The sequence below is a fragment of the Cyprinodon tularosa genome, unplaced genomic scaffold (genome assembly GCF_016077235.1).
Source record: "Cyprinodon tularosa strain WSP-4 unplaced genomic scaffold, ASM1607723v1 ctg255, whole genome shotgun sequence".
In the NCBI taxonomy this organism is placed as follows: domain Eukaryota; kingdom Metazoa; phylum Chordata; class Actinopteri; order Cyprinodontiformes; family Cyprinodontidae; genus Cyprinodon; species Cyprinodon tularosa.
The window spans coordinates 365,562-390,608 of NW_024038948.1; the positions used below are offsets into that span (position 1 = coordinate 365,562).

The window sequence follows — 25,047 nt, forward strand, 5'->3', positions numbered from 1 at the left end:
TTTTCACCCTTCGCTTCAACCTTTGTCTCCTTTTTTTGTCACACCTCCCTTCCATTTTATTTTCTTTTTCCAGATTCACTATTTAAGTTTTATCTTACTTTTTTTTTAAGGTGAACATGAAGAAACGTTAATTATGCAAAGTCGAGTCTGTTAATGTCTAGAAAGTATCTTGGTCTCAAGTCGCCACCAGCAGATTATAAAATATTTCCTGACGATTCTGTGCTGAAAAATTTATTACACTGTGCAACATACACACAGAAACATACAGCTTTCCACAAACCCGACTCTTACACTCAAAGCTATCAGATCTGAACTACAATAACAGCCTTTTTTTCTGAACACAATGGAAGCTAAAATGGTCCATTCTTATACTTGCTGATAGTATCATCTATGCTGAAAGCTCGTAAACAGCCTTTCAAGTAATCCCACAAATTCACATAGCAAAAGCTATATTACAATATTAAGCAACATTACTTACTACAGCGCAAACAGTGCCTCCAGGAAGTATTTATTTTCCTCGAACGTTTTCACAGCTTTTTTTAAATACAACCAGACTTTATATTTTATAGGAATGTAATTTGGTGAAGCAACACAAAGTAGTGAATAAATGTGAATTGGAAAAAAAATAGTTTTCAAATGTTGTTAAAGGTGTGGCATGTATTCATACTTCCAGAGTGATTTGATATTCCTAAATAAGCTTCAGAGAAAGCCGATGCATTCCCCTGATTAGTAAATATTATTAGAAATTCAACTTTAAGTGAAAAAACAGCAGCTTGAGAGAAAAGCAGCACAATAAACAGATCAGGGATAAAGCTTTGGAGTTTTCTTTTTCTTTTTCCAAGCAGGTAGTTTTGAAAATGATTTCCTAAGCTTTAACTTGTTAAGACAGACCTGTTGAATCTTTTTTCAAAAACTCTGGAGGTGCAGCAAATATGCCCGGTGGGTAAATGATAATAATAAGAAAGTGGTTATTAATTGTACTCTTTTATCAAACTAGATTTTATGGAAAATCATGAAAGCCGTTAATTTCTTCCTTAAAGCGGCAACAAAAACCTTCCAGTTAGAGGACAACATAATCCCAAAGAGAGATTAACATTGTTTTGGATAAAAAAAAAAATTCAATTATGTAATAAAATTCAACATAAAAAACTATTGGTGGTGAAACTTTAAAGCTGCTCTCAATTTTAACTCTTTATCCAGTTGGACTCTAGCTAGCAATATCTGGTAGAGGCAACCTAAAGACTTGCAGCTGAAGAAGCTTCTACAGAGCTGAGTACAAATGCATGCCACACCTTTCAGATTTCTAAACCGATGCATACTTCACCACTTTGTGTTGGTTTGTCACTTAAAATGCATTCAATATGTTGACAGTAAAGTGCCAAAATGAGGTTTAAGGTGAACTAATTCTTTTGAGAAATGCACTGTATGTGCCGGCAATACTTTTGATAGATTAATTAGAGTCCAGGTGCAAGGGTAACTGGTTTTCCTCAGGTGCAGTCAGTGATAAGCTCAACCTTTTGGATTTCTAATATGATGTTGACCTTGCAATGACCTAGGCAGCACACTCTTTGTAATAAGACTGAAATTCAATCCTCCAAACCTCAACGATACACAGGAACTGCAGACGAACATAACGTTAGAACTTTGCGTCAAAGTGACACAATTAGAAGTAAAACCTTTCATAGAAAGGGTAACAAGTGCACTGACGAATGGTTTAAACAACAGAGGTAGAAGCTTATTATGAGGAAAGTAATTAGAAGGTCACACTGAAATAGTACAGATGGGTAAGAGGGTCTGGTAGCTGAAAAACACTGGCATGATGTGGTGCACTACATCTTTAAAGTGATGTTTTTCCACAGGCATTGAGATTATTTCCTCCTCACCGTCACTGAGCTACACTCACAGTCAGAGGTTTATATACGCTCATTACTAATGATTGTTTAATCATTAGTTTTAAATTCCTTTTTTCCAGGTTGTTATGATTGTATAACAAACAAATTAAAAACAAAAAAGAATCAGGTGCATAATTTGATAATGTTCTCTATACTTAGACTACTTTTTGACTTAATGACCAATGGGAAGTTGCAGGGAAACCATGTTTTATGTAAATAAAGCTTTAATATAGATCTGATTTAAAGATTAGGAAGGATGGTGTCTTTTTAAATGTGTAGTTTCCATGGCAACAAGTTTTTAAAATTTGCCTACAAGGAATTAATAAGCCTGAAGAATATCTGAACATTTAAAAGCCAAACTGCGTCCAAATCTGAAGCGTTCATCATAAATCCCCAATCATGTGGAATATTCCTTCTTTCTTATGTCCTCAACCTTTTTAAATGAGTACTTGTACCACTGACAATGAATCAGATCATCAGCAGGATGCTTGCAGTCCCAGGCTGCAGCTTTGCTGGTTCTTTTTTACTTTTCCAACCCCCAAATCTATTACATTAAGTTTTAGACTGAGTGGTTAATGTTTAGACAAATTTGGAAATGCTAGCAGGGTAATCTCACCTACATTGGATCTGGAAAGATAAAGTAATCTAACATAAAGTTATCTGCTAATAAGTGGCGTTAGATAACATTTATGTCTATAAAATTAGAGAAAATCCGCAATAAAATAAAATTGATGCACCCAATGTTCGCTTATTAACTTTTTAAAGGTGTATGCTCTATAATCATCCCAACCAGCAAAAAGAAATTTTAAAGTAAAATGAGCAAAAGCGCAGCTAAATTTGGCAAAATAAATGTCAAAAGGACTGCATATAAACCACTGACCACAACCGGAGGTACTCAGTCGTTTGATGGTGCAAAGTAACAACATGTTGAAAACAGACAAAACATGTATTTGGTATTATAATTAGGCAAATGCATGGCACTGTGGATTCAAAAGAAGAGGTGCAGCCAGAATTGAGACAATGCCGTAAATCTCCAAACTGAAGCCACTTTTCGGGTTAACAAGCAAAAGGAAATGATCCAAAATGCTGAACAGATCAGCATTTCATCTCCATTCTCCCTCCCCTCTTTTCATAACTTTCCAAAGGCACTTTGAAAAATCCAATGCTCCAGTTACTCACTGGATGTGGCTCTTAATTTTTTTCCATCTTATTCCAACCAGCTGACTCTGTATGTCAACTCATCGATTTTCCCAGAGTTCAACATCAGTAGAACTCAATTAGATACTCTGGGTAGATCTGATTGCTGTCGAATATAACGTATATCTTTGGGTTCGCCATATCGTCCACACAGCTGTCATAAAAGTTGGTAAAGCTGGCGTCTTTGGAGGGCGGCCTGCAGTACATAGGATGGCCCACTGTGTATTCTCCAACAAGCACTCTGGCAAGGAACATAGTTTTATAGGGCGGCTCATTGGCAAATATAGGGGGAGCGAGTCCGTGCCTCTGTAAGGTGGTGTTGTGTTTCCCGGTCGTGTGGCAGAATTTACTGGAATACTTGGCATCCCGGGCGAAGTAGCTTCCTGTAGAAAGGATAGTTGAACAAAAGGTTAAAATCCAACAAATACCAAAAATGGTTTTTAAGCATCAGTACAAAGGGATGTACCTTTGCCATAAACATCACCATGACTCCCTGTCAGACGCCAGTCAAAGTTAAACGTACAAATAGCTTGTATGTTGCTGTGTCCTGTACCATGAAACAGCATTCGTTCTTCAATATCCAGAGTTCGCTTGACTTTTCGCAACTGTGTTTTCTTCCTTAGGGGAGAAACACAACACAGAGCATAGTGGTATATTTACAGATTCCAAAGATCTAACCGAACTTTGCCTTGATTTGTATTTTATTAACAAACACCAAATTAAGATCTGCTTTATTCCTTTTTTGCCACATTAATCCAGAATCTGCTTCTGACTCTAACACAATTAGGGCTGGGTATTTTCGCCAAAGTCCTGAATCGATTAGATTTTGATTCATACAGTTCTTAATCGATTAATTTCGAGTCGATCTGTTTTTACAATAATGAAAGTGGTTCAACTGTGTTTCAAAATACTCATGTATTTTGTTTTTTCCTGTCACATTAAACACAAAGTGCAAACTTGTTTGTGAAAAGTGAAAAAGTGAAGCCTCACTCGAGCAAGCAGACGTGACACAGCAGACATGCATGAGCTGCATTATCTCCACTGCACAAACCATATTTGCAGCATTGTCTGTAACAACTACAGGGTGTTTTCTGGTCAGCCCCCATTTGTTAAAGTCTTCAGTCAACCTATTGGGTATATTTGCAGCTGTCTGGCTTGAAGTCATCTTGAGTGCATCTTTCCTGCTTATTGAATGTGAACGTCACGCAGGTCACTATAAAATGAATCGATCTCATTCCCTAGACATCGATTTTGCAAAAATGTAAAGGAATCGATTCAAAATCGATTAAATTGATCTTTTTTACCCAGCCCTAAGCACAATGTATTGTTGTTTTCTGTTAGACCCTACATTGCCTTAAAATCTGCAGTCTTCGAAACTAAAGATAACATTGAGGAATTGAGGAATAACTTGAAAAATGTACCCTAAACACCAGATTACCTGCAGAAGAATTCCCATAGGTCCAAATTCTGAATCCTCTGGATGGATTTTATGGGATGATCCATCGTCCTCTCATACAGTCTGGCTACTTCTTTAAACTCATATGTGTCTCTGCCGAGCTGGATAAGCTGTAGAAACAAAACTCACCATTTAGTTTTACTGACATTTACATATTTTTTATAAAATAAAACAAACATTAAGATCATGATAAAACTGGATTATACAACTGAATTGAATCGCTGCTTCCAAAATCATCTGAACTGGGTGTGAATCTTTAAAATAATTTTGTATTTCATAAGTGTTTTCAGCACCTTAAAAATGTATTTGTATTCCTTATCTTCTGTCTTTGAAATCTTGTGACAACTACTGTGCATGTTTTAGGTATTTAACCCGATACCAATGTCTGAAAAGAATTTCTTAAAGGACAAGTGGTTCTTAGGTTTATTGCTTTCAATTTTCATTTGATTTTCATACAAAAGCTTTTTCTTAAACAATCAATTAATCTTGAGTTAAGTATTAAGTGCTCTCTATCCTCCATCCTCATGTCTGTTTCTTTTAATTCAACCTACCTGGTAGGGCTCATCCGTATTGATTCTCTCCCAATGGCAGGGGACAGGCAAGGCCAGATTATCACAAATAAACCTAACAGAAAAAATCAAGGGTAGATAGCATTTAGAGCCACAAGATCATTTTACTATAAGCTAGAAAATCAAGTAACAGTAAGATGCAAGCTCTGGTTTAATTTACAAGTTCATCTGATACCAGGAGATGTTGCTTATCTGACTTTTAACTATTATATTTGATTACCTGATAAAAAAAGAGCAGAGAAAATTTTAGGATTTCTCCTTTATGGACTTAATCTCACCTAAAGCCAGTAGCAGAGTGCAGGGAGCGTTTAATTGGTCTCTGTTTTCCTGTCGTCACATTAATCTGCCGCATAACTGGAGATGAAACGCAAATTTAAGTATTATAGAAGAGAAAATTTATGACAACTGAATAAATCCTTATCTTTGTTACCTTAAAAATATTTCAGCTTACCCGAAAAGTCTAGCCTGTATGTGTATTTGGCTGTGTAGAATTCCATGACCCCACGCTGGTTCCTGTTGTAGCACTGCTCAATCTGAGCGCTGGTCACTGAGCAGGCCGCGCTGGGATCAATCTGACGGAGATAAGAAAGAAGATAAGAACGAATACACGACATATAGAGGAATTGATGGCTCCACATCTCCCACCTCGGCCTGTTTGGCAATGACATTTTTCGAAAAAAGTCAAAAGCCAGTAGAGTGAGAACCTACAGGTTTTACAGCTGCAATGCGACTGCAAGGTCAACCAAGTATTGACTTAGCACTATAGTACTCCACTTTATAATTAATAACTCTATTTGTGTAGATCTTGAATTTAGCAGAATACCTAAAAGTCCATTACAGCTATAAGTGGAATTTTTTAACTGCTTTATCTTTATTTTATCTTTTGTAACTATACAGTCATATGTTTACATTATTGTTTTTCATCACATTTTTTTGTTCAATTACTGCTGCTTACCTAATCAAGGCTGCACTTTAAAAAATGAAATAGTCTAGAGCAGAGGTCTTCAACAGGGGGTCCACGACCCCTAGGGGTACCACAGAGGTACTGCATGGGGGTCGTGAAAGTTTTGGTTGATTAGACCTTTTTTTTTTATATTCCCCCCTGCTATTTTTTCCACTGATTGAAATGTCTTTAAATCCACATTAACATGAAATCAACACACTGTTAGTAAACAGATAAATGGAGGCAGAAGATGTCTTTCAGGCATCAATGCACACATTCAGCGACACACAGGAGCTCTTTCCAGCTGGGCACCGTTTAATTCACAACACCTGTCCCATCAACCAGGAATCAGAATAAGAAATACTTTAATAATCCCAGGGTACTTCGGTTATATTACTTCATCTGTAATAGAGTGACTATAGGACCACTTTGATATAACACAATTTCACATAATATATATAATTAGGGGGTCCCTGCTCCATCTCGCCATCAGTTTGGGGTCCTTGGCCTGGAAAACATTGAAGAACCTTGGTCTCGAGAGCTGTTCTTAAGAAATGTCTTTTTGTTTACACTTGTGTGTACAAAATAAAAAAAATAAAAGGTCTTTAGCTCAACAAATAAAAGTTGAATCATGCACATTAGTCACCTTTAAGTAAACTGTCAAAAGACAAAAATAATGTAAGAAAATGTATTTATTTTTTATTTTTTTTGTAAAGAAAAAAATAATAAAGAATAATATTTATGGTGAAGTTGTAGTTATTATTAGTTACAATGCAATTATGGGCCACTTTTTGTGCAATATCATGATCCAAACCCTGTACTCAGCATATTGATATATTTGTAAACTTTAAGCAGCATAAGAATCAAAGTTTGGAATTCCTAATTGGGCCTAATCTTTTTGGTAAGAACCAAACTACCTCAAACATGTGCCAGACTCCACACTCCGCCAAATAGAACCAGCACCAGTTTGGCTCTGAGGTGTCCATCTCCTCAATCTCAGCGGACTCCTCGTCTGAAGATCTGATGGCTAACATTGCTAAATCTGGAAATAACAACAAAGAAACAAGTAACATATTTGAAGGACGAAACCTACGACACAGAACTGAGTGAGAGAAATCAGACACTTCGGGTTTCAAACAAACCTAACGTCGATAAACTGCGTTTAAGCCATTGTCGTGAGGGTATTCCATCATGTAAACAAACTCAAACAAAAAACGTCCATGCCGAGCTAGCTCTCATTAACGGCAGCCGCGCGCGCTTCCTCTTAGCTTTACATGAGTTTTACCAGCTTTCAATCTGTCTTTAACTAGGTCTGCCCTTCCGAAATGATAAAAAAAAATAACAGCAACGGCACGAATGTGGAGAGGTAACTATCATTTTCTTCATAGGTTCCGTTGTTTACTTTTATTTCCGGATACGTCATCACGTAAATCCCAGAATGGGAGGGGAGGGGAGGTGTGTTTGGGAAAGTTAAACCCTGGCTTTTTCCTGACAGGTACACAATCGCAGATGAGAATCAGACTTTTTTTTGTGACACTGATTGGTCCAACTTCAGAGCCAACCTATCTTCTAAAACTCGAATATGCGTTCTAAAGTATGAGAAAATGCAGTTATAAAGGTCAAAATTTGTAGTTTGGTGCTTTTACATTTTATATCAATATTTTTGTAAATCATTTAGAAACAGTGGGGGTTGTAGACCAAATGTACCAGGGAGCCAGGAGGGGGCCAGCATTTTCAAGTGGGCAGAGAAAAGCATGAAATAAAAAACAGGGCAAGGGATTCCAATAAATTAAGAGAGCTGCATAAAGTAAAATTTCCATTTAATTATGTTTAATTAAAATTCTATTTCTTATTAAGTCATTCTGTAAAAGTTATATAAAAAAAAAAAAAATAAATAAATAAAAAATCCACTGGACTTGGTTTCCAAGATTTGAAGACGTTTCGCCACCTCCCCAGGAAGCTTTTTCAATTCAAATGTCTAGATCCGCAGTGAGTTTAAGTCTTTATATAGACTATGCCTTGTATGGCTTGGATACATGGAAATGGAAACCGATGAGTGTGTTGTTTGGTCCCATTGTTAGCCTGTAATATCTGAAACCTGTCTATGATTCTGAAGGTCGGTCGTTAAAGGGGGTGGGATTGTCGTTATTAAGTCAATATACATTAAGGATTTATGCATTTTATATTATTTCACTTAATTTAAGTTAAATTTACTGTTTAAAAAAAATAAAATAAAATCTGAATTAGTCAAGAACTCAAGAAACTGAACTCAAGAACTCAAGAAAAGCTGATAAATTCACCTTAAGTAGAGCATAAAAAAACGGTAGATGAAAACTTGGATCCTATCTCAATACCACTGAAGCCTTATTATCACCTTATTGTTTTTAAATGATTAGTTAAATAGAATTTGTAAAGCAAAAAAAAGGAACAAAGTATTATGTCTTTAGCACAGGGGCCATAACAGAACCACCCATGTGTAGAAATATCTTATGGTTAAGGAAATTACTTTTTATTGTTCTCTTTACTTTAAATGTTCAAACAGTCGGAAACAACGTTTGAACATCATGTAATCAGAGGCGTAGCCAGAATAGTTTTATAAGGTTGGCCAGGCAATGACCAACGTATACTGAGGGGTGGCCGAAAGCAGATAGGTGCCAAAACCTCTCGGTCAATCTACAATGTTCCAACAGGAAAATTGATGTCAAAAAGTCCATATTTTGTAATTAAAGACAAACTATGTTTCCCCACAGTTTTGCTAACAAATAGACGAATATATTAATAAATCTAAGCTTTCTAGATAAAAGCTATAGTGGATAAAATTCTTTCAGGTTTGAGTTTTGGGTGAACATCTTTTCCATTGTCATTACTTACCTACTTTTATCAGTAATCATTCTGAATACAATTGATAGTTACAAGTACAAATAGCTACATAATTGATTATTTAATACATTTTTATTTTTATTTAATTCGTTTTTTACCAATGATTTCACTGAAGACTCCTTCATGACTTGCAGAGACATAATTTTCTCTTTACCCCATAAAACACAAAACCTAGTTCTGCTTGAATTCTGTACTTATCATCTTTAATGTTAGTATATTGATGTGAATAATTAACCACAGTGTTTTTGTGTCAAGTAATTGTTAATATTTAATTGTTAATATAATGCCACCATCTGTATTAGAGGGAAATACATGGTAGGGTAGCCTATGATTGGCTAAGGGTGGCCATGGTCACCCCTGGTCCCCCATCTAGCTCTGCCCCTGCATGTAATTTAATCCATTTTCTGTGGGACAGCCTATCTCCTGTCGGACACGCCCCTTGTATAATAAGACTTTGTCTTCAAACTTTTGCTCAGATAAACTAGGAGTTTTATCTTTGATCGTCACAAACATCTACTTGGTAAGTAGTAAATCTTTGGAAAAGTTTGCTTTTTGACTTACTGAAAATTTACTTTAATAATGAGAGTGTGGACATTTGTAGTAACAGTCTTTTGGTGTATGAAGGTTTTATTAGTGCATTCCTTAAAGATGAGAGTACGGTAGTTTGTTTAGTTTTAGTGATAATATTAAAACTTTTTTTTCTTTTTTTACATAAAACATTTCTTATTCATACGGATCAGTAAAAAGCAAATGGGAAGCAATAGATGTTTTTTTTCTCCATTTGCTTTAGGGGGATTATGACAGAAGAAGAAGGCAAAAGGGGCCCCGCAGAAGAACATGGGCAAGATAAACAAGATCCTGAGGAGGGGGTTCAGCCCAGGGGAAAATGGGCAAACAACATGGAGTTTATTCTCTCTATGGCTGGTGAAATAATTGGCCTTGGAAATGTTTGGCGTTTCCCCTATCTGTGCTATAAAAATGGAGGAGGTAAGGAGGTGTGCATGTGAGACATGTCTTATAATCAGTAAGGATTAAACAATTTCCGAAAAATAATCCAATTTCCTCTTAAACGTCTGTGTTTTCAGGCGTCTTTCTCATTCCTTACTGTGTGTTTCTCTTCTGCTGTGGCATCCCTGTGTTCTTCCTGGAGACTGCATTGGGCCAGTACACCAGTGAGGGAGGGGTGACCGCCTGGAGGAAAATATGCCCCATGTTTGAGGGTAACCCAAGGCTTAGACATACCCTGAAAGCAATAACCCTTCAGTGCTATCTGCTGCCATGTGATAACTGTCAAACTCTGAAAGAGCAAAACAAAAAGATACAGAGAGTTGCATAGAGTTAATATTCTTAAAAAAAAACACACACATTGTGTAACATTCCACACACAATCTTGGAAGCCTTTTATTATCATGTCAAAGTGCAGTGCAAACTTGTGTTTCATTTTCAAGCAGAACAATAAATATGACCAATTAAAAATGTAAAAGAAGATGCTGCAGTGAAATGAGGATAAAATTGAACATTTAGTCTGCAAGTTATGTGTTAGTTATGTTCACCCATAACATAATGTTTAAATGAATTACACTGAGATCTTGGAAACTTTATAATGCAATGCATTGTTAGCAGACATTTCATAAAGAGTGATAGTCATTTCTTATTCATAACTAATTCTTATCACTTTGCATTGTCATCTTGAAATACAAAACAACCAGAGTAACTCTTGTCAATTAGACCAGCACACTTGAGATCAAACTGTAGGACAGCTGGAAGAAACATTCTCCTACTGCATGAAAAAAATCTCCCTTTCCCTTGCAGGGGTGGGGATTGCATCCCAGGTGATTGTAATCTACTTGAACATCTATTACATTGTGGTTTTGGCCTGGGCTATTTTCTACTTAATAAATGCCTTCAAGAGTCCCCTTCCTTGGTCTACATGTGAGAACTGGTGGAACACTGGTAAGGAAATTATATGTTTCCTTTTTTTTAGTGTATGAATTGGGCCGTGGAGGCAGGTACCCTTATTTTTTCTTGAAGTAACCATAAATTCTTTTACTCAACAGATTCATGTTTTAGTCGAGCTGGCTATTTTGCCAATCCTGACCTTTTTAATAGAGGATCCAACTGGTCATTTCTATACAACAACTCCCATTATACTTATGACAGCGACATAAATCTGTAAGTAATTAACCTTTTAATTATCTGGAGAATCAAGAGTCTTTAAAGTTATGTGTAAGAATTCTTAATGATGGTTGTGATGATGACAGTAAAGCAGGTATTTGAGAACGAAATTATGGAATAAGCGAGGTGTTGCTATGTAGGGACTACACCTATCTTTTTAAGGATGTTATTGTTACAAACTGAAATTTGGAATTGCAAGGATTCGTTTTATAGTTCTGAAAAAAACAATACATGGTATATTTTTCAATAAAAGCTTGACAAAGTGGTCAAATTCTATTAGTTATAATCTTTTGACTTAAACTGCATATGGCACTCTTTCATTACTATATCAGTGAAAAAAACTGATTTTCTTTTTCTTTTTACAATTAATTCCTGTTAAATCTCAAAATTTAATCCACAAGGGAGGCTAGAAGTGCACAAAATGTGATAAAAAGTTTAATCAATGATTAGTCGATGACATCAGGCCGCTATTTTACTTTTTCTTTGAAATCATGGTGCCCATAAGTAAGGTCTAGTTTCTCTTTCCCCTTAATCTAAAATATAAACAAATAACTTCAGTATTATTGTTAAATTGGAGGAGAGGCTTCTTTGTTAGTCATAATTCCTTGAATATGAGGAAATAGTGGTCAGATATTTTGAGTCGGGCTACTTATTTGCACTGTATCCTCATAAAGATGAATAAGAAAAAAAAAATATCTCAATCTTCTTTTACCCTCGAATCATACTATGATCACCACTTTGAAAAAATGTTAATAAGCCAGAACAGTCTAAATAGCATCAGCTAATCTGACTCCAGTTTCCAGTGCAGAAAAGCCTTGTTATCTAAGACCTTGTGGTAGATATGGAAATAAAAATGGTCAGGGTCAGGGCATACTTGAACGGTCCTGCAGACTGTAGGGCAGTCTTAATCCATTGTGAAGATGGGCTTAAATTGTAAGACAACACTACATGAAACATGTTTTAGCCCGTGTTAGATAACAGCATTGGGGAAATCATATTTAATGAGAAAATGTCAATTGGGTTATCTTTTACAGTTATTCATGTTTTTGTTTTTTTTAGAAGTACTTCGCCCGTGTTAGTGAACTCACCAGAAGAGGAGTTCTGGAGGTAAGTAATAGCCTGCAGACAACTTTACTTACTGACTGAATGTTTCCCCATTCGCCAATACTTTGCATTTACTCTACAACGATTGCAACACTGAATAATGAAAATGTTCAATCACTGTCACAAGATTCTGAGTATAACTGCTCAACTGTCTTGACAAAATGTTCTATTCATTCAAAGAGGAGACATCAGAACAGTAAAAAGCCTCAGGCATCAACAGTGGCGGCTTGCACTGATGTGGTTTGAATGATCTTTACATCCATATTTTTTTCTGCTTCAACCAGAAAGCCATCAGTGTTGTCAAGAAAAATGAGCTGTCTCCCTCAGAAGTAGTTCTCTGACGTAATTTGTTAGTGATATTCTCGTCAGGGTATCAGTTTTTGGAACATTTAGGGAATTAGAAGGTAATGCATGGGTTGGTCTACCTCTTGGGAACATTTTCAGTTGTGGTGCAATATGGTTATAAACTTCTCAAAACTCACAGCAGGCAATTGTGATTCTGTGGAAATCTCTATATGAAGCTATGTCGCGGTTATCAAAGACGTTTGACTACTCAAGCAAACTTTTAAACTTCTATGTAGGACTGCATAGTTTAATTAGCGTTTCCACACACGTTTTGTGAAATCCTTGTAGGAACTTTCTTCCATTCATGTTGCATTCATTTCTAAGGCTAACCCACACCCTTGCTCTAAGCCTAACCATAACCAACACATACCTAACCCTAAATTTAACCTAAATTCATTTCACACCTTAGTCCAAAACCAAACTTCCACACCAACAACAGAGCTTATCCTCATGAGGACGAGTCGTTGGTCGCCATAAGTACCAGTAAGTCCTGAAAATGTTGCATATTCCTGGGAAATCCTCCCCACTGGGCAGTGGCGGCCTAGAGGTTATGGCATTAAGCTTGGAATCCTGAGGTTGTGAGTTCAAAACCCACTGCCACAGACTACCACTCTGGGTCTCTGAGCAAGACCCTTTGAGCCATGATTGCTCCCTGGCCGCCCCACGATGGCAGCCCACTGCTCCCAAAGGGGATGGGTTAAATGCAGAGGTGAATTTCTCCAATGTAAGATCAATGAAGTTCAATTATTAATAAAATGAATGGTCCCTCATACACATCTGTGTTTTAAATTCAAAGTGAGGACGTTGCATACGCTGACCATTGACTTCCATTCACTTTCCACCCATTCTACAGCCTAACCATGACAGTCCTGCACCTAACCAGTACTGTTACATACCTCGCCGCAACCTTAAACTAAACTTAAACCTAAACATAAATCAGAACTTGGGCCTAAAACTAAGCCAGCAAAGGGAGAACTAGTAGAAGGTCCCCACTTTACATAAAAGTCCCCACATTTCTAGTAAAATGCAGGAAAGAATTCCCTCACTTTACATTAAGTACAAGAACACACACTCACACAAACATATAAAAAGAAACACCTAAATCTTCTTTTTCCATGTCTCCACTGTGACTACCAAATCACAGCATTGTAAATCTGCCTGCATGTGAACAGTCTTGATAGTATCAGCAAATCTGACTCTAAGTTTCTGAAGAAAAGTCTTGGTATTCTAGACAGTGCTACTATAAAACAACACTTCTTTAATCTATGTTACACTGCAGTATTTAGCTAATCATATTCATTAGAAGGGCTGCACAGTGGTGCAGTTTATAGCACTATTGCCTTGCAGCAAGGTCTAGGTTCAGGTCGTCGCCCGCTGTCTTTTTGCATGAAGTTTGCATCTTCTCCTGCATGCTTGGGTACTCTCCAGGTACTAAAGCTTCCACCCACAATCCAAAAAAAACAAAAAAAAAACAAAAACATGAGCGTTAGGTTAATTTGCACCTCTAATTTGTCCTCTGGTGTTTGCTCCTGGATGCATATCTCTGTGTTGCCCTGTGATGGACAGGCAACCTGCCCAGGGTGCACGCTGCGTTTCACCCATAGACTGCTGGAGATAGGCAACAGCCTCACCGCGACCCAGATGGATGGATGGATGGATGGATGGATGGATGGATGGATGGATGGATGGATGGATGGATGGATGGATGGATGGATGGATTGATGGATATTCATGAGAAAATTTAATTTGGGTTACATTATTAATTATGTTTTTGCTTTTCCAGCAATTCTACTCTCCTCATAATTAACTCACCAGAGGAAGAGTTCTGGACGTAAGTAGTGGCCAACAAAACTAATTTCACACCACTAAGGTGTGAAATTAGTTAAGGTTACAGTAGAATCTGAATGAAAGTCAAAAGTCGCCATAAGACATGGAAACACAAGATGTGTGTGTGCCTATCCTAAAAGTTAATATCTTTTACATAAAATAATGTAATAGATTGACATATGCCAGAGCAGTTATGCTATAAGTGATTTTTTTTTAGATACTGATCTTTTTTTCAAGTAGCAAGGCCCCTTTAGGTAATATCAAAAGGTGACAAGAGTGGAGTTACAGTGAAATGCAGTAAAAACCATTCAAGCAATAACTCCCTTATGTTTCTTGTTTACATCATAGTTACTTACATAGTTACTTACATAAATACTTACACTTACTTAACTATTTAAAATAAATCTGTTATTCTTAGTAGAACCATCTTGCCTTGTGAACTACTGCCAGCTATTTCTAACATTTAAACTGTGATAAAAACCATGCTGGCATCATTATCCATGTTTTGAAATATTTTTTGGATCAGACATTCCTCAGCAACAGCTTTGAATGCTTCCCACAAATTAAGCGGTGAACTCAAGTCTCCCTATGCAGTATTCCAGTGATAAGCCAAAAGGTGAAAGAAAGTCATCAAAAGGAGAAAAAAAAAAACTACTTGCATTCCTCAGTAAATGCAAGAAAGAATCTTTAGCTCCAAACTTTGGATTAACTGTCGTTTGCTTTTTATTTATTTTTGTTTTTTAATCCTTGGACATGCAGATGCTGCTCTTCACATGATCAACATCTGATCTGCTGTAAGGACTTGTATTAGGAAATATTTTGGCTGCAATGGGAAAAACATGTTTTTTTTTTCCGAACCCCCTCTGGGTTTACTGCACAAACTGAAGTAATGCTCAATAAACTGGACATGATTTACACAGAAGTAACCACAATGATATGTTTGGAGATATATTTTATAGTCGTGAAAACTTTATATGGATAAAATGGCTGTTCTGTGCTCATCTCATCCACACAGATACCGAGTGTTGAGAAAGTCAGATGAAATGTTCTTGGGTAAAGTGCACTGGGACCTGGCTTTGTGTCTCCTTTTCGCCTGGGTTATATGTTACTTCTGCATCTGGAAGGGAATCAAAACCACAGGAAAGGTAAAAAACTACCTTTGGATTTGATCAGGTTCTTCTTGTAAACATCAGCTCGTTAAATCATTATTCTATAAAGCTGTTATTTTATATCAAGTATCTCTTTGATTAAACCTACAGTAATAACTCCCTATTTTTTATACTGAACATAATTCAAAAGATCCCTGTCAATCCAAGGTTTTATCAAACTTCTGATTTACAATAAAAAGGAAAACAGTTGGTTTTTTTGACTGTACGTACAAAGGAAATTGATCACTTCTCTCTCTCAAAAAAAAATTGATATTTAAAGAAGCATTTCAAATAAAACAGATTACAAATGATTTTGGTTATTATTAACAAGGAGTTACCAATCCCAGATCTTCCAACTTGATTTTCCTGATTTTCCTTGGGGACTAGGTGCTTTACAACCTTCAGTATTTACACAAAACCTATTTGGAGTGTTGGCTTCCAAAATAACTCGTCTCATGTTTCCAAGAACACATGTTTCTAATTAAAGTCCCGGTGAAGTTTAGTAACATATAGCTCTGTGGGTGTAAGGCAAAAACGTTTAGTCCTATCCTTATGTTTGCCATATTGTAAGTTGTTCAAAACTTTTAAACTAGTCTAATAGGCACGGCTCCTTTATTTCTTCCTGAACCAATCAACCCATTTAATTTTAAACTCTGACATATGCCTTTTTGCTCATATGCCTGAAACACAGTTAACTTTCTTTTTTTTTTTTTTTTACAGGTTGTGTACTTCACTGCTACATTCCCTTACCTAATGCTGTTCATCCTCTTTATTCGTGGAGTGACACTTCCAGGAGCAGGAGAGGGTCTCAAGTATTACCTCCAACCCAACTTCAGTAAGCTTGCTGAACCAGATGTAAGAAATGACCCCCCCACTAAATAGCTGCTCCTATAACAATGTGTATTTGTCTCTGAGGCAGAACTCCAAACGGAAACTAAAAGATGCTTAGTGATCCCACGCTGTCCTGTCCTGTTCTGAACACATGTCTCTTTGTTAGATTCCCCTCAGTTAAAAGGATAACTCAAAATCTTCTTATTCTCTGTGACTGCTCCTTTTTTTTGTTTCCAGTTTCAGCAAAGAAGGGAAAATAAACATCATCTTCACTTAGAAGTTTGAAGATTTATGCAGCACCATTAACTCTGGAGCAAAAACACAGTTTTCCTTTTGAAAGTTTGAACATATGTTTTAAGGATTAGACCTACCCCCCCGCCCTCTAACTCCAGCTTCTACCACTCTTTACAACCCAACTCTGACATGTCGGGTTATATATGTAGCTGAAAGAACAAAGGTTGAAAATAAATATCAGGCACATAATACATCAATGTATGACCAAAAATCATGATCACTGCTTACAGCTAATTAAATCCCCAGAAAGCAGTTTGTGAGAACATTACAACTTGTGAAAATTTCTAAAGAGGAATGATGGTTTGAGCATTTACTGCAAAGGCAGACCTTTTTTATACTTTATTAACATGTAATGGCTCTACTGATGTGTTAAAAAAAAAGTCCAGGTTGCTTTACTTGAAGCTCAGAAAAAACAAGTGGAAAAACATAAACCATAAAAAAAAAAAAAAATACAACAAACGGGTGAACAAACGGGTTAACTGTCCACAAAAACAAAAATATTTCATCTTTGCTGCATCCTTTATGATAGTCTTAATATCCATCCTATATATGAATGCTTGTAAGTTCAGAGATTTGTGATCAAAATGCATGATAGGAGAGTCATGTTATGTTTACAGACAGTTGAAACCTGGGGAACATTTAAAAGCAACCTTTGAGGGTGCAAATGGAGTAAAAATGATGTCCACCCAATTATGTAACAACCTTGACAAGTTGACCAGTTGACCGTAGACAAGCATAATAGACTGCATTTAGTCTTTTATCAGATAAAAGTATATGACCATACAGTAGAGCATTATAATCAATGACATATAGTAAGCTCTTTAATGTCCCTAGAGGCAGAACTCTGTGAGTTGTACTCAATACTCAGGCAGGATTTTAGACTACATCAATGTGGTCTGTGGTATCTGGCCACAATAATGTTATATGCCTGGAGGCAGCAGTCTGGGAACAAGCAGCGTATTTAGCAGTAGCCTTTCTGGCTTACCCTTTGTATCCTTCCATTGATTGTCTACTGTGAAGTATGCAATCCTGTCTATGAATATGTAGAACATGATATATTTATTTATAATACGTTTTAATTTTTTAATCCACACATTAAAATAATAATCAATAATCACTTTATTCTAAATCTATATAACATTTACAAGTTTCACCTTTTAAGTTAAGTTGTTGAAATAAAATAACTTTTTAATCAGATCGGGATTCATTGAGATGGAGCTGTAAGTACAGGCAGAGAGGTAATATTCCCTTTTATGTCTGTAGTTTTATCTCATGATGTTGTTCTCCGCTGAACAAATAATGTATAAACTCAAATTACAATTTATCACCGATTTATTGAGAAAGTTCATAAGCTACTTAGGAATGAACTACTAAGGGTGTTAGTAGTGAATCTGTTGAAATTCAAGACAATATATGCAAATACAAGACTATATACAAGACTATATACAAACATCAGTCTTTTTTCTAATACCTAGGAGCTTGCAAAGAATGTAACCATTAAAGTTTGCACCATCAAATGTGACTGAGGAGTAGGTTTTGTTTGGTCAACATACATAACGTCACTCATAATGAGAAATATTCATGAAGACGGGAACATCCTGCTCATGAAAAAACAAAACATTTTGCATTTCAATTAATATTGACAAGTCTGTCTTTAGAAATACAGTTAAATATTATCTTAATATTCATGTTCATTTTTTTTTAGGGCGTGTGTTTGCAGGGATGTTTATTGCTCCTCTTGTTTCATTTAGTTTTTGTTTGCTAAGATCTGACAAATGTACAGCTTGGACCTGTTTTCAGAATCTGGCAATTTTGGAAAAGTAAAGTGTAGGTGCATTAAAAAAGAAGGCAAAAGTTCTGTGTTACTGAGCACCCTTATGCAATGCCAGATGCTCACGGCCTTCTGAGCCTGACTTTATCACGCAAGCATCTGTTTTTGCTTGAATTGCATCAGAATGGTGATTGAGCCTTGGTCTGCATCTGGCATGTGCTCAATGGGAGAATGTGTGTCTTGTCACAGTGCCTGTGTGAATCTGTAAAGAGAGGAAGCAGATACAGTTGAAAACTGGGCTTTGATTTAAGACAAAACAGCCATTGCTTTATGCAGCAGAAAATGTCAGGAACCTTTAACACAGTTTTTAGAATCCCATTATGACCTGAAGCAAGAAAATAATCTAGCTCATCACGAAGGCCTCAGGAAGGGTCTGCATGTTGCTTTGGATACTTGCCAGTTCCATAGCTAAATATGCAACAGCTTTTGGGTTGCATATGTTAACCAGATGCTGTCAGGCCTGGACAGTGCAAACAGACAAGTATGTAAACAAATCTGGTCACCATCAGGAAAGAAATGCTCTTTTACTTCTACAGAGCCATTGCAAGACTTTAACACTTCTTCTAACTTTTTAAATAATTTTTAACATTATATTCATTAACTTCAATGTGTGTCTTACCTATTTATCTTTGTGAAATGGCTAAAAGTGAAATTGGGGGATGGTATCTTTACATGTTCTTTCAAACTTCTGTTTTAAATTTTTTAAATCTAAATCATGTTATTTTAAACTCTCCCATTTTAGCTTTGGTTTTACAATTTTGGTAATTTTCCTGCTTGAAGGAGAAGGAGAACCTCTTATTGCATTACTTGCTCTAGAATCTGCTGGGATGTTTTTTTTTTTATTATTATTGTTATTTTTCAGTAGTACTTTTAAATTAGTTTCATCAATCCAGTTACATTAGCCCATTATAAAGAAAAGACCAAAGCATGATGCTGCTAGCAGAAGAAGATGGATGGATGGATGGATGGATGGATGGATGGATGGATGGATGGATGGATGGATGGATGGATGGATGGATGGATGGATGGATGGATGGATGGATGGATGGATGGATGGATGGATGATGCTGCTACAGTTTTGCTTCACCATAGTGATGGTGTATTTGGTCCCCATCATCTCAGGGATAGAGACTGCATAAAGATAAGAAAACAAGAAAAATAACAGAGTAAATGACAAATTTGTCCCGAACCAAGACATAACATAGATTTTTATTTCTAAAATAACTTGAAAAAAGTTTGTCATTTTTTTCTATTTCACTATGAACTCACTATTAATCTGAGTTAGTCCATAACATAAAATCCCAGTAATACACACCGGGTGTAACGTGACAAAAGGTGTAAATGGCTTCTAAAGATTTATTCATTTTACATTTCTCAAGAAAGGAAATGTCAGCAAGACCCTTGAAATGTTGAAACTGTTCTGCTATCACCCCTCCAGGTGTGGCGTGATGCAGGAACTCAGGTGTTCTTTTCCTACGCTGTGTGTCAAGGAGTCCTAACAGCCCTGGGAAGCTATAACAAGTACAACAACAACTGTTACAGGTTAGTATCATTAGATGTACTGGAAATAGAACTTAAAACTCATTTACTTTGTGCTCGTCTAATTTCTGGCTCTGTTTCAGGGATTGTTTGGCACTGTGCTGTCTAAATAGTGCAACCAGTATCTTTGCTGGCTTCGCCGTCTTTTCAGTCATTGGTTTCATGGCTCATGACCTGAACATTCCCATAAGCGAAGTTACTGCCAGTGGTGAGACTTCCTTTACCTGAACTTTACAAACCCTTTTTTGTTTGTTTTTAGTTTTAAAGTTTGATTTTCCTAATGTTGACAGAAAGCATGAGCTCCACAAGATGGCATCCTTTGCTAACATGAAGTTCGAACATTATTTAAGGGATTCAATTTTCTGCCTTGTTCCCTTCAGGTCCTGGTCTGGCTTTCATCGTCTATCCCAAAGCTTTGTCGTTACTCCCTGGTTCATCCTTCTGGGCCGTGCTTTTCTTTCTGATGGTTCTATTTCTTGGTCTTGATAGCCAGGTATTGAATTCATTCGATTGGGTGATGCACACTACTATTATCACTATAAATATGGAAATATAACTCTGTCATCACAGTTTGTGTGCATTGAGAGCTTGGCCACAGCCATCACAGACCTGTTTCCAAGTCGTTTGAGGAGACCTGGTGCCAGGGAGCTCCTTGTCCTGGTCATCGCGGTTATTTGCTTCCTGTTGGGGCTGATGTTTGTCACAGAGGTGAGCTGAATTCATCAACACTATTTTTCCAATGGAGTGTTTTTTTTTCATAGCTGAGTAAGAAGGAAATGCATTTTCATTTTAACGTCTCCATCTTTTTTAATGCTTTGATGCCATTTTTCAGGGAGGGGTGCATCTCTTTCAGCTTGTTGACACCTTTGGTCCAAGTGGAACCAGCCTCCTCATCATTGCTTGTGCAGAGACTATTGTTGTTTCCTGGATTTATGGTAATTTTCTAACTTGCACATTGCATAATGCTTGATTTATTTGTGAATTAATGGAAAATAACTACAGCTGCTCTTTATGTCTTTGCACAGTATGTTAGTTCACTCCAAATATGATCTCATTTGAGATATTTCAATTTGTAACTTTAGCTGTTTGATTTAAATGTATTCTACTGATTAGTCATAGCAGAAAATTATTGTCATATCAAGTCAACAAGATTTGTGGTTCAATTAATTTGATTTAGTTAAATAATGGCTTCAAAATTCTTTTTGTCTTTAACAATTAAAAATTCCATTTCGCATAACAATAAAATACAAAATATGCTATATACGTTATAAAAGGCAAGCTGTAAGGAAGCAGAGTAAGTTAGTATTTTTGTGGTAACTATATTAAGAGGGTCATCAGGAAGTGATCCCAATTAACAAAAAATTAAGGAGCACACTGACTTAGCACTTTAAGTTTGCCTTCATCCATTATTTAGCACCCTTCTAATTATGTAAGGGCCCAGGCATTTATATTTCCAATTCAACCAACTGACTTGTCTTGATATTTAACCCTTGAAAAAAACAAAAACTACATTGTTTTAAGACTTAGATCCTAAATGTGAGCATACTTCCTAAAGAAAAAACTGCAATTTATCATATAATCTGCAACTGAAGTGTGGTCTTTGATGCAATGTGGTTAGAATAGGAGAAAAACAAAAACAAAAAAAAGAAATAATACAAAGAGAATGTCGGACAAAGTAGCTTAGTGTACATTTATCACACAGCTTTCATTGAAACATTTCTTGTAGACCTTTTTGAATATATATATTTTTTTGGGGTCAAATCAGTTTGTTCTAGGTTCCCTTGCAGTTATTGAAGAATAAGCTTATTTTTTGTAACATTGATTATTATAAAAAATATAGTACCAAGTTTGTAAAGATGATCTTTTAATCAGCAGGATGACTGCTCCCCCTACTGGTCTCAACCCAGCAGCTGCAGCTTCTGTTTTCCATTAAGTCACTTTTAAATGTTTAGTCATGTCAGGAACGTACTAAATCAGAGCAACTGTGGTTGCTTAACATGTATCCATCCATCTCTTCAGCCCACTTTTACATGTATTTCAGCTTTTATTATTTTATATGAATAATGTATCAAAAAATGATAAATTATTACAAATGAGAAAAATATCACCTTTGTAGAATTGTATATTTTACAGCACTTATACCTTTCTTATCAGCAGCTCTTCTGGTTCAATGGAAGTTTGCTAATCTTAGAATTTCCACCTCTCATTTCTGAGATCATCTGTCTAAATGCCTTTCTGTTAGAGATCTGGAGCTATGCCGCAACTGATATATTCCTCTCCTAAAAACCTCATTCTGCAAACCAGGAAAGTGCCGTTTTATTTGAAAAATAACATCCTCTATGGAAACTGCAAACTGCAAACTGATGCAGAGTGAGAAATCGATCAGATTCTACGGCAGCTTTCTCCTCCCAGTTTGAGTTATTAAGCCCTTTTCTTTTCTGTTTGTGCAGAGACATTCTCTCATCTAAATCTAAATGAGAAACCTCAGTTTCTTCCACTGTAGAGATGGGATGTTTCTGGGTTGATTTATCGAGAGCTAACTTTTTCTGCTGTTCGCAGCAAACAATATATGGATGTTGTTTTATTTAGAAGATTTCTAATATCAGTTTTCATCCTGTTTTTAATGTGTACTTCACTCTATGGCAGCTTAAGGTGAACAACTCTCATTACACCCTCACATTTTCCCCATCCTCATTCCTTTATGATTTGTACATAGTTTCTATTTCTCCACAGGGCATTTCTCCTCATTTTGATTTGAATATTGCTCCATACTTGAAATAAGTGGATGTGTAATTTTCCATGTCTTTAGATATAAGAACCATGATTACAATTTAGTTTCCATTGTTTATTTACTATATTCTGCACTTCATTTAAAATTGGTGGTATTGCATAATTCTGGAGTTACAAAGAAGCTGATCCACCTTTTATCCTCCAAATTGTAGGTGCAGATCGCTTCTATGATAACATTGAGGACATGATTGGTTATAGACCAACCCCTGTTTTAAAGTACTGCTGGATGTTTGTTACCCCCCTCATCTGTGTGGTGAGTTTTAATCTTTGCAACATCCTCACTGTTATTTGTTTATTTCTATTTTTAAACCATCTTGCATTTATTTTCTTTCATAATGTTATTTCTAACGGAGTATTCATTTCCATTCTGTGCTTAGGTGCTAAAAAAACATTTTAAAGTTAAACCGTTTTAAAGATTTTAGATTGTTTTCCTAAATGTGTTTTTTTTTACCAGTTTCTAAAAAGGATCTTTATACCATGCAAAAACAATAGTTTGATATATTAGTAGTAATTAAAGTAAAGCGAGCAATGCATTAAAATTTATTGTACAATTGCAATATAAAAGGATATAAGAAGAACATTTAAAATTCATATCAGAAACAGAAGCAACAGAAAACTAACTAAAACTATCTGATAAACAGAAAAAAAATTTTTTGGGAAGGGGGGGGGGGGTGTTAAAATAAACTGGTTATTTTTTCGGAAATGTTTTATACGGGATGACTCAATTATTGTGTCATCTTTTCACAGCCATCTCCTATTTTACAAGCAGTGCTCCTGAGTGCCTCATGGAGGAGCTTGTGTCTTGATAGTTATTAACTGCATGCATACAGCAATGGTTGCATTGTTTTTACGCACATTTCACTACATATCATACATGATATTTTGCCTTAATGTTTAATCATTAACAATGTATGACCAGAAGGAAAGAAATTAATAGCAACCAAGTAAATTTTAGGAGTTTTAAACATAATGTTTCTATAATGTCTCACTGCCCTCCACTGACAATCTCTGCTTTTTCTCCAGTCAAGACAAATCCTTATCTAACATTTGTAACTACTCTTAAATCCTAGATTACAATGCTGTATAACCTGTCAAAAGAAAACCCAATCAGTTTGAATGGTGAATTACCAGGACCAGCTGTCTCTGCAATAGCTAGCCTACTTATTGCCATCCCACTGATGTGCATTCCAGCATTTATTTTCGTCTCTCTGTACAGGGTGAGTAAAGTCAAACCTTTCTTTTTTTAAGGTACAATTTTTGAAAATATAGATAAACATATAGAATCTTGAAATACATTTTGGTAATTAAACAGTTTATACAACAAATCAATGACATTTCTATTCTGACTATAAGGATCCAAAAAACATGATCTCACCATCTAAAGACCTGCGGCAAGTTTCCCCTGGTAAGCCCATTCTGACGCTGTGCAACATGGCCATCTTTGAGGGACAGAGGCAACCAAGCACAAATAAGGATGAAAGGAACATGAAGATGATTCTGGAGGAGCGGAGCCACGTTTGATGATAGCTGACAATGAGTCTGGACTGCATAATATATATTGCAGTTGAAGTTTTATTAATATGTATACATTTCAGGGAGATTTGTCTGGGTTTGGACGACACGTTTACCTTATTGTTTGCTCTTTCAATAAGCTTTACTCCTATAATCATACATAAGTTTACTAAACGTATACATCTTTTGGTGTTCTAATGCAATAATTAGGATATATATAATCATTTCTACAATACTTTCCATTCATGTATTTTTCAAATTTATAGCTCTCACCAAATATATTAATTAATATGACAAAAAATAAATAAGAAATTAAGAGTGTGGAAGAAAATAAAAGGGCAAGACAAGCCAGAAATAGAAATGGCTAAGATATGGAGGTGTGATCATTTTTAGTTTGACTTAATTATTGTGACCAATTTGATCTTTGCATAGTAAAACTGACACCCAAAGAGAATAAAATGGTGCAGGTCTCAAGCTCCAGTCCCTAAGTGGAGATCCGCATTTTATGATGATTTATCACTTGACTAGACCTGTGTTGAATTGTTCTAATTTGATTTAAGGTTAGTGGAAAAAAAGATTTGTGATATATGGACACAGAAAAAGAAAGACTTGGAGAACAACTGCAACTTTCAGATACATCCCTGCTCCAACAAACCAGAATCAAATAAGAGGCTGATTGTCAGGTCTCTAACAAACATGAATATGCCCTACTGA

The 25,047-nt window shown here is 36.1% G+C and overlaps 2 protein-coding genes across 2 annotated transcripts; one reads left to right on the forward strand and one right to left on the reverse strand.

Annotated features, from left to right (window-relative positions):
• Positions 1–215: 215 nt before the first annotated feature.
• LOC119785658 (protein mono-ADP-ribosyltransferase PARP11-like) lies at positions 216–7,465 on the reverse strand. The gene is made up of 8 exons (XM_038288411.1): positions 7,200–7,465; positions 6,975–7,099; positions 5,566–5,686; positions 5,393–5,468; positions 5,097–5,169; positions 4,528–4,655; positions 3,556–3,707; positions 216–3,472 (listed from the first exon to the last, which is right to left on the reverse strand). The coding sequence occupies exons 2-8, from the start codon at positions 7,089–7,091 to the stop codon at positions 3,156–3,158; spliced, it is 984 nt and encodes a 327-aa protein (XP_038144339.1). The 5' UTR covers positions 7,092–7,099; positions 7,200–7,465; the 3' UTR covers positions 216–3,155.
• A 2,245-nt stretch (positions 7,466–9,710) lies between these two features.
• On the forward strand, positions 9,711–24,782 carry LOC119785668 (sodium- and chloride-dependent GABA transporter 2-like). The gene is made up of 16 exons (XM_038288423.1): positions 9,711–9,924; positions 10,023–10,157; positions 10,750–10,890; positions 10,995–11,109; positions 12,172–12,219; positions 14,345–14,392; positions 15,404–15,533; positions 16,257–16,391; positions 19,931–20,034; positions 20,115–20,239; positions 20,412–20,524; positions 20,602–20,739; positions 20,864–20,966; positions 22,974–23,074; positions 23,892–24,038; positions 24,175–24,782. Exons 1-16 carry the CDS (start codon positions 9,735–9,737, stop codon positions 24,340–24,342), a joined length of 1,941 nt encoding a protein of 646 aa, XP_038144351.1. The 5' UTR covers positions 9,711–9,734; the 3' UTR covers positions 24,343–24,782.
• Positions 24,783–25,047: the final 265 nt, after the last annotated feature.

Coding starts and splice junctions, on each gene's coding strand:
- LOC119785668 (XM_038288423.1), top strand. CDS start 9,735: ATGACAGAAGAAGAAGGCAAAAGGGGCCCCGCAGAAGAACATGGGCAA. Junction 15,534..16,256: donor GAATCAAAACCACAGGAAAG/GTAAAAAACTAC, acceptor TTTTTTTTACAG/GTTGTGTACTTCACTGCTAC. Junction 20,240..20,411: donor AAGCGAAGTTACTGCCAGTG/GTGAGACTTCCT, acceptor TGTTCCCTTCAG/GTCCTGGTCTGGCTTTCATC.
- LOC119785658 (XM_038288411.1), bottom strand. CDS start 7,091: ATGTTAGCCATCAGATCTTCAGACGAGGAGTCCGCTGAGATTGAGGAG. Junction 3,708..4,527: donor CTATGGGAATTCTTCTGCAG/GTAATCTGGTGT, acceptor TTCTCCCCTAAG/GAAGAAAACACAGTTGCGAA. Junction 3,473..3,555: donor TGGTGATGTTTATGGCAAAG/GTACATCCCTTT, acceptor TCCTTTCTACAG/GAAGCTACTTCGCCCGGGAT.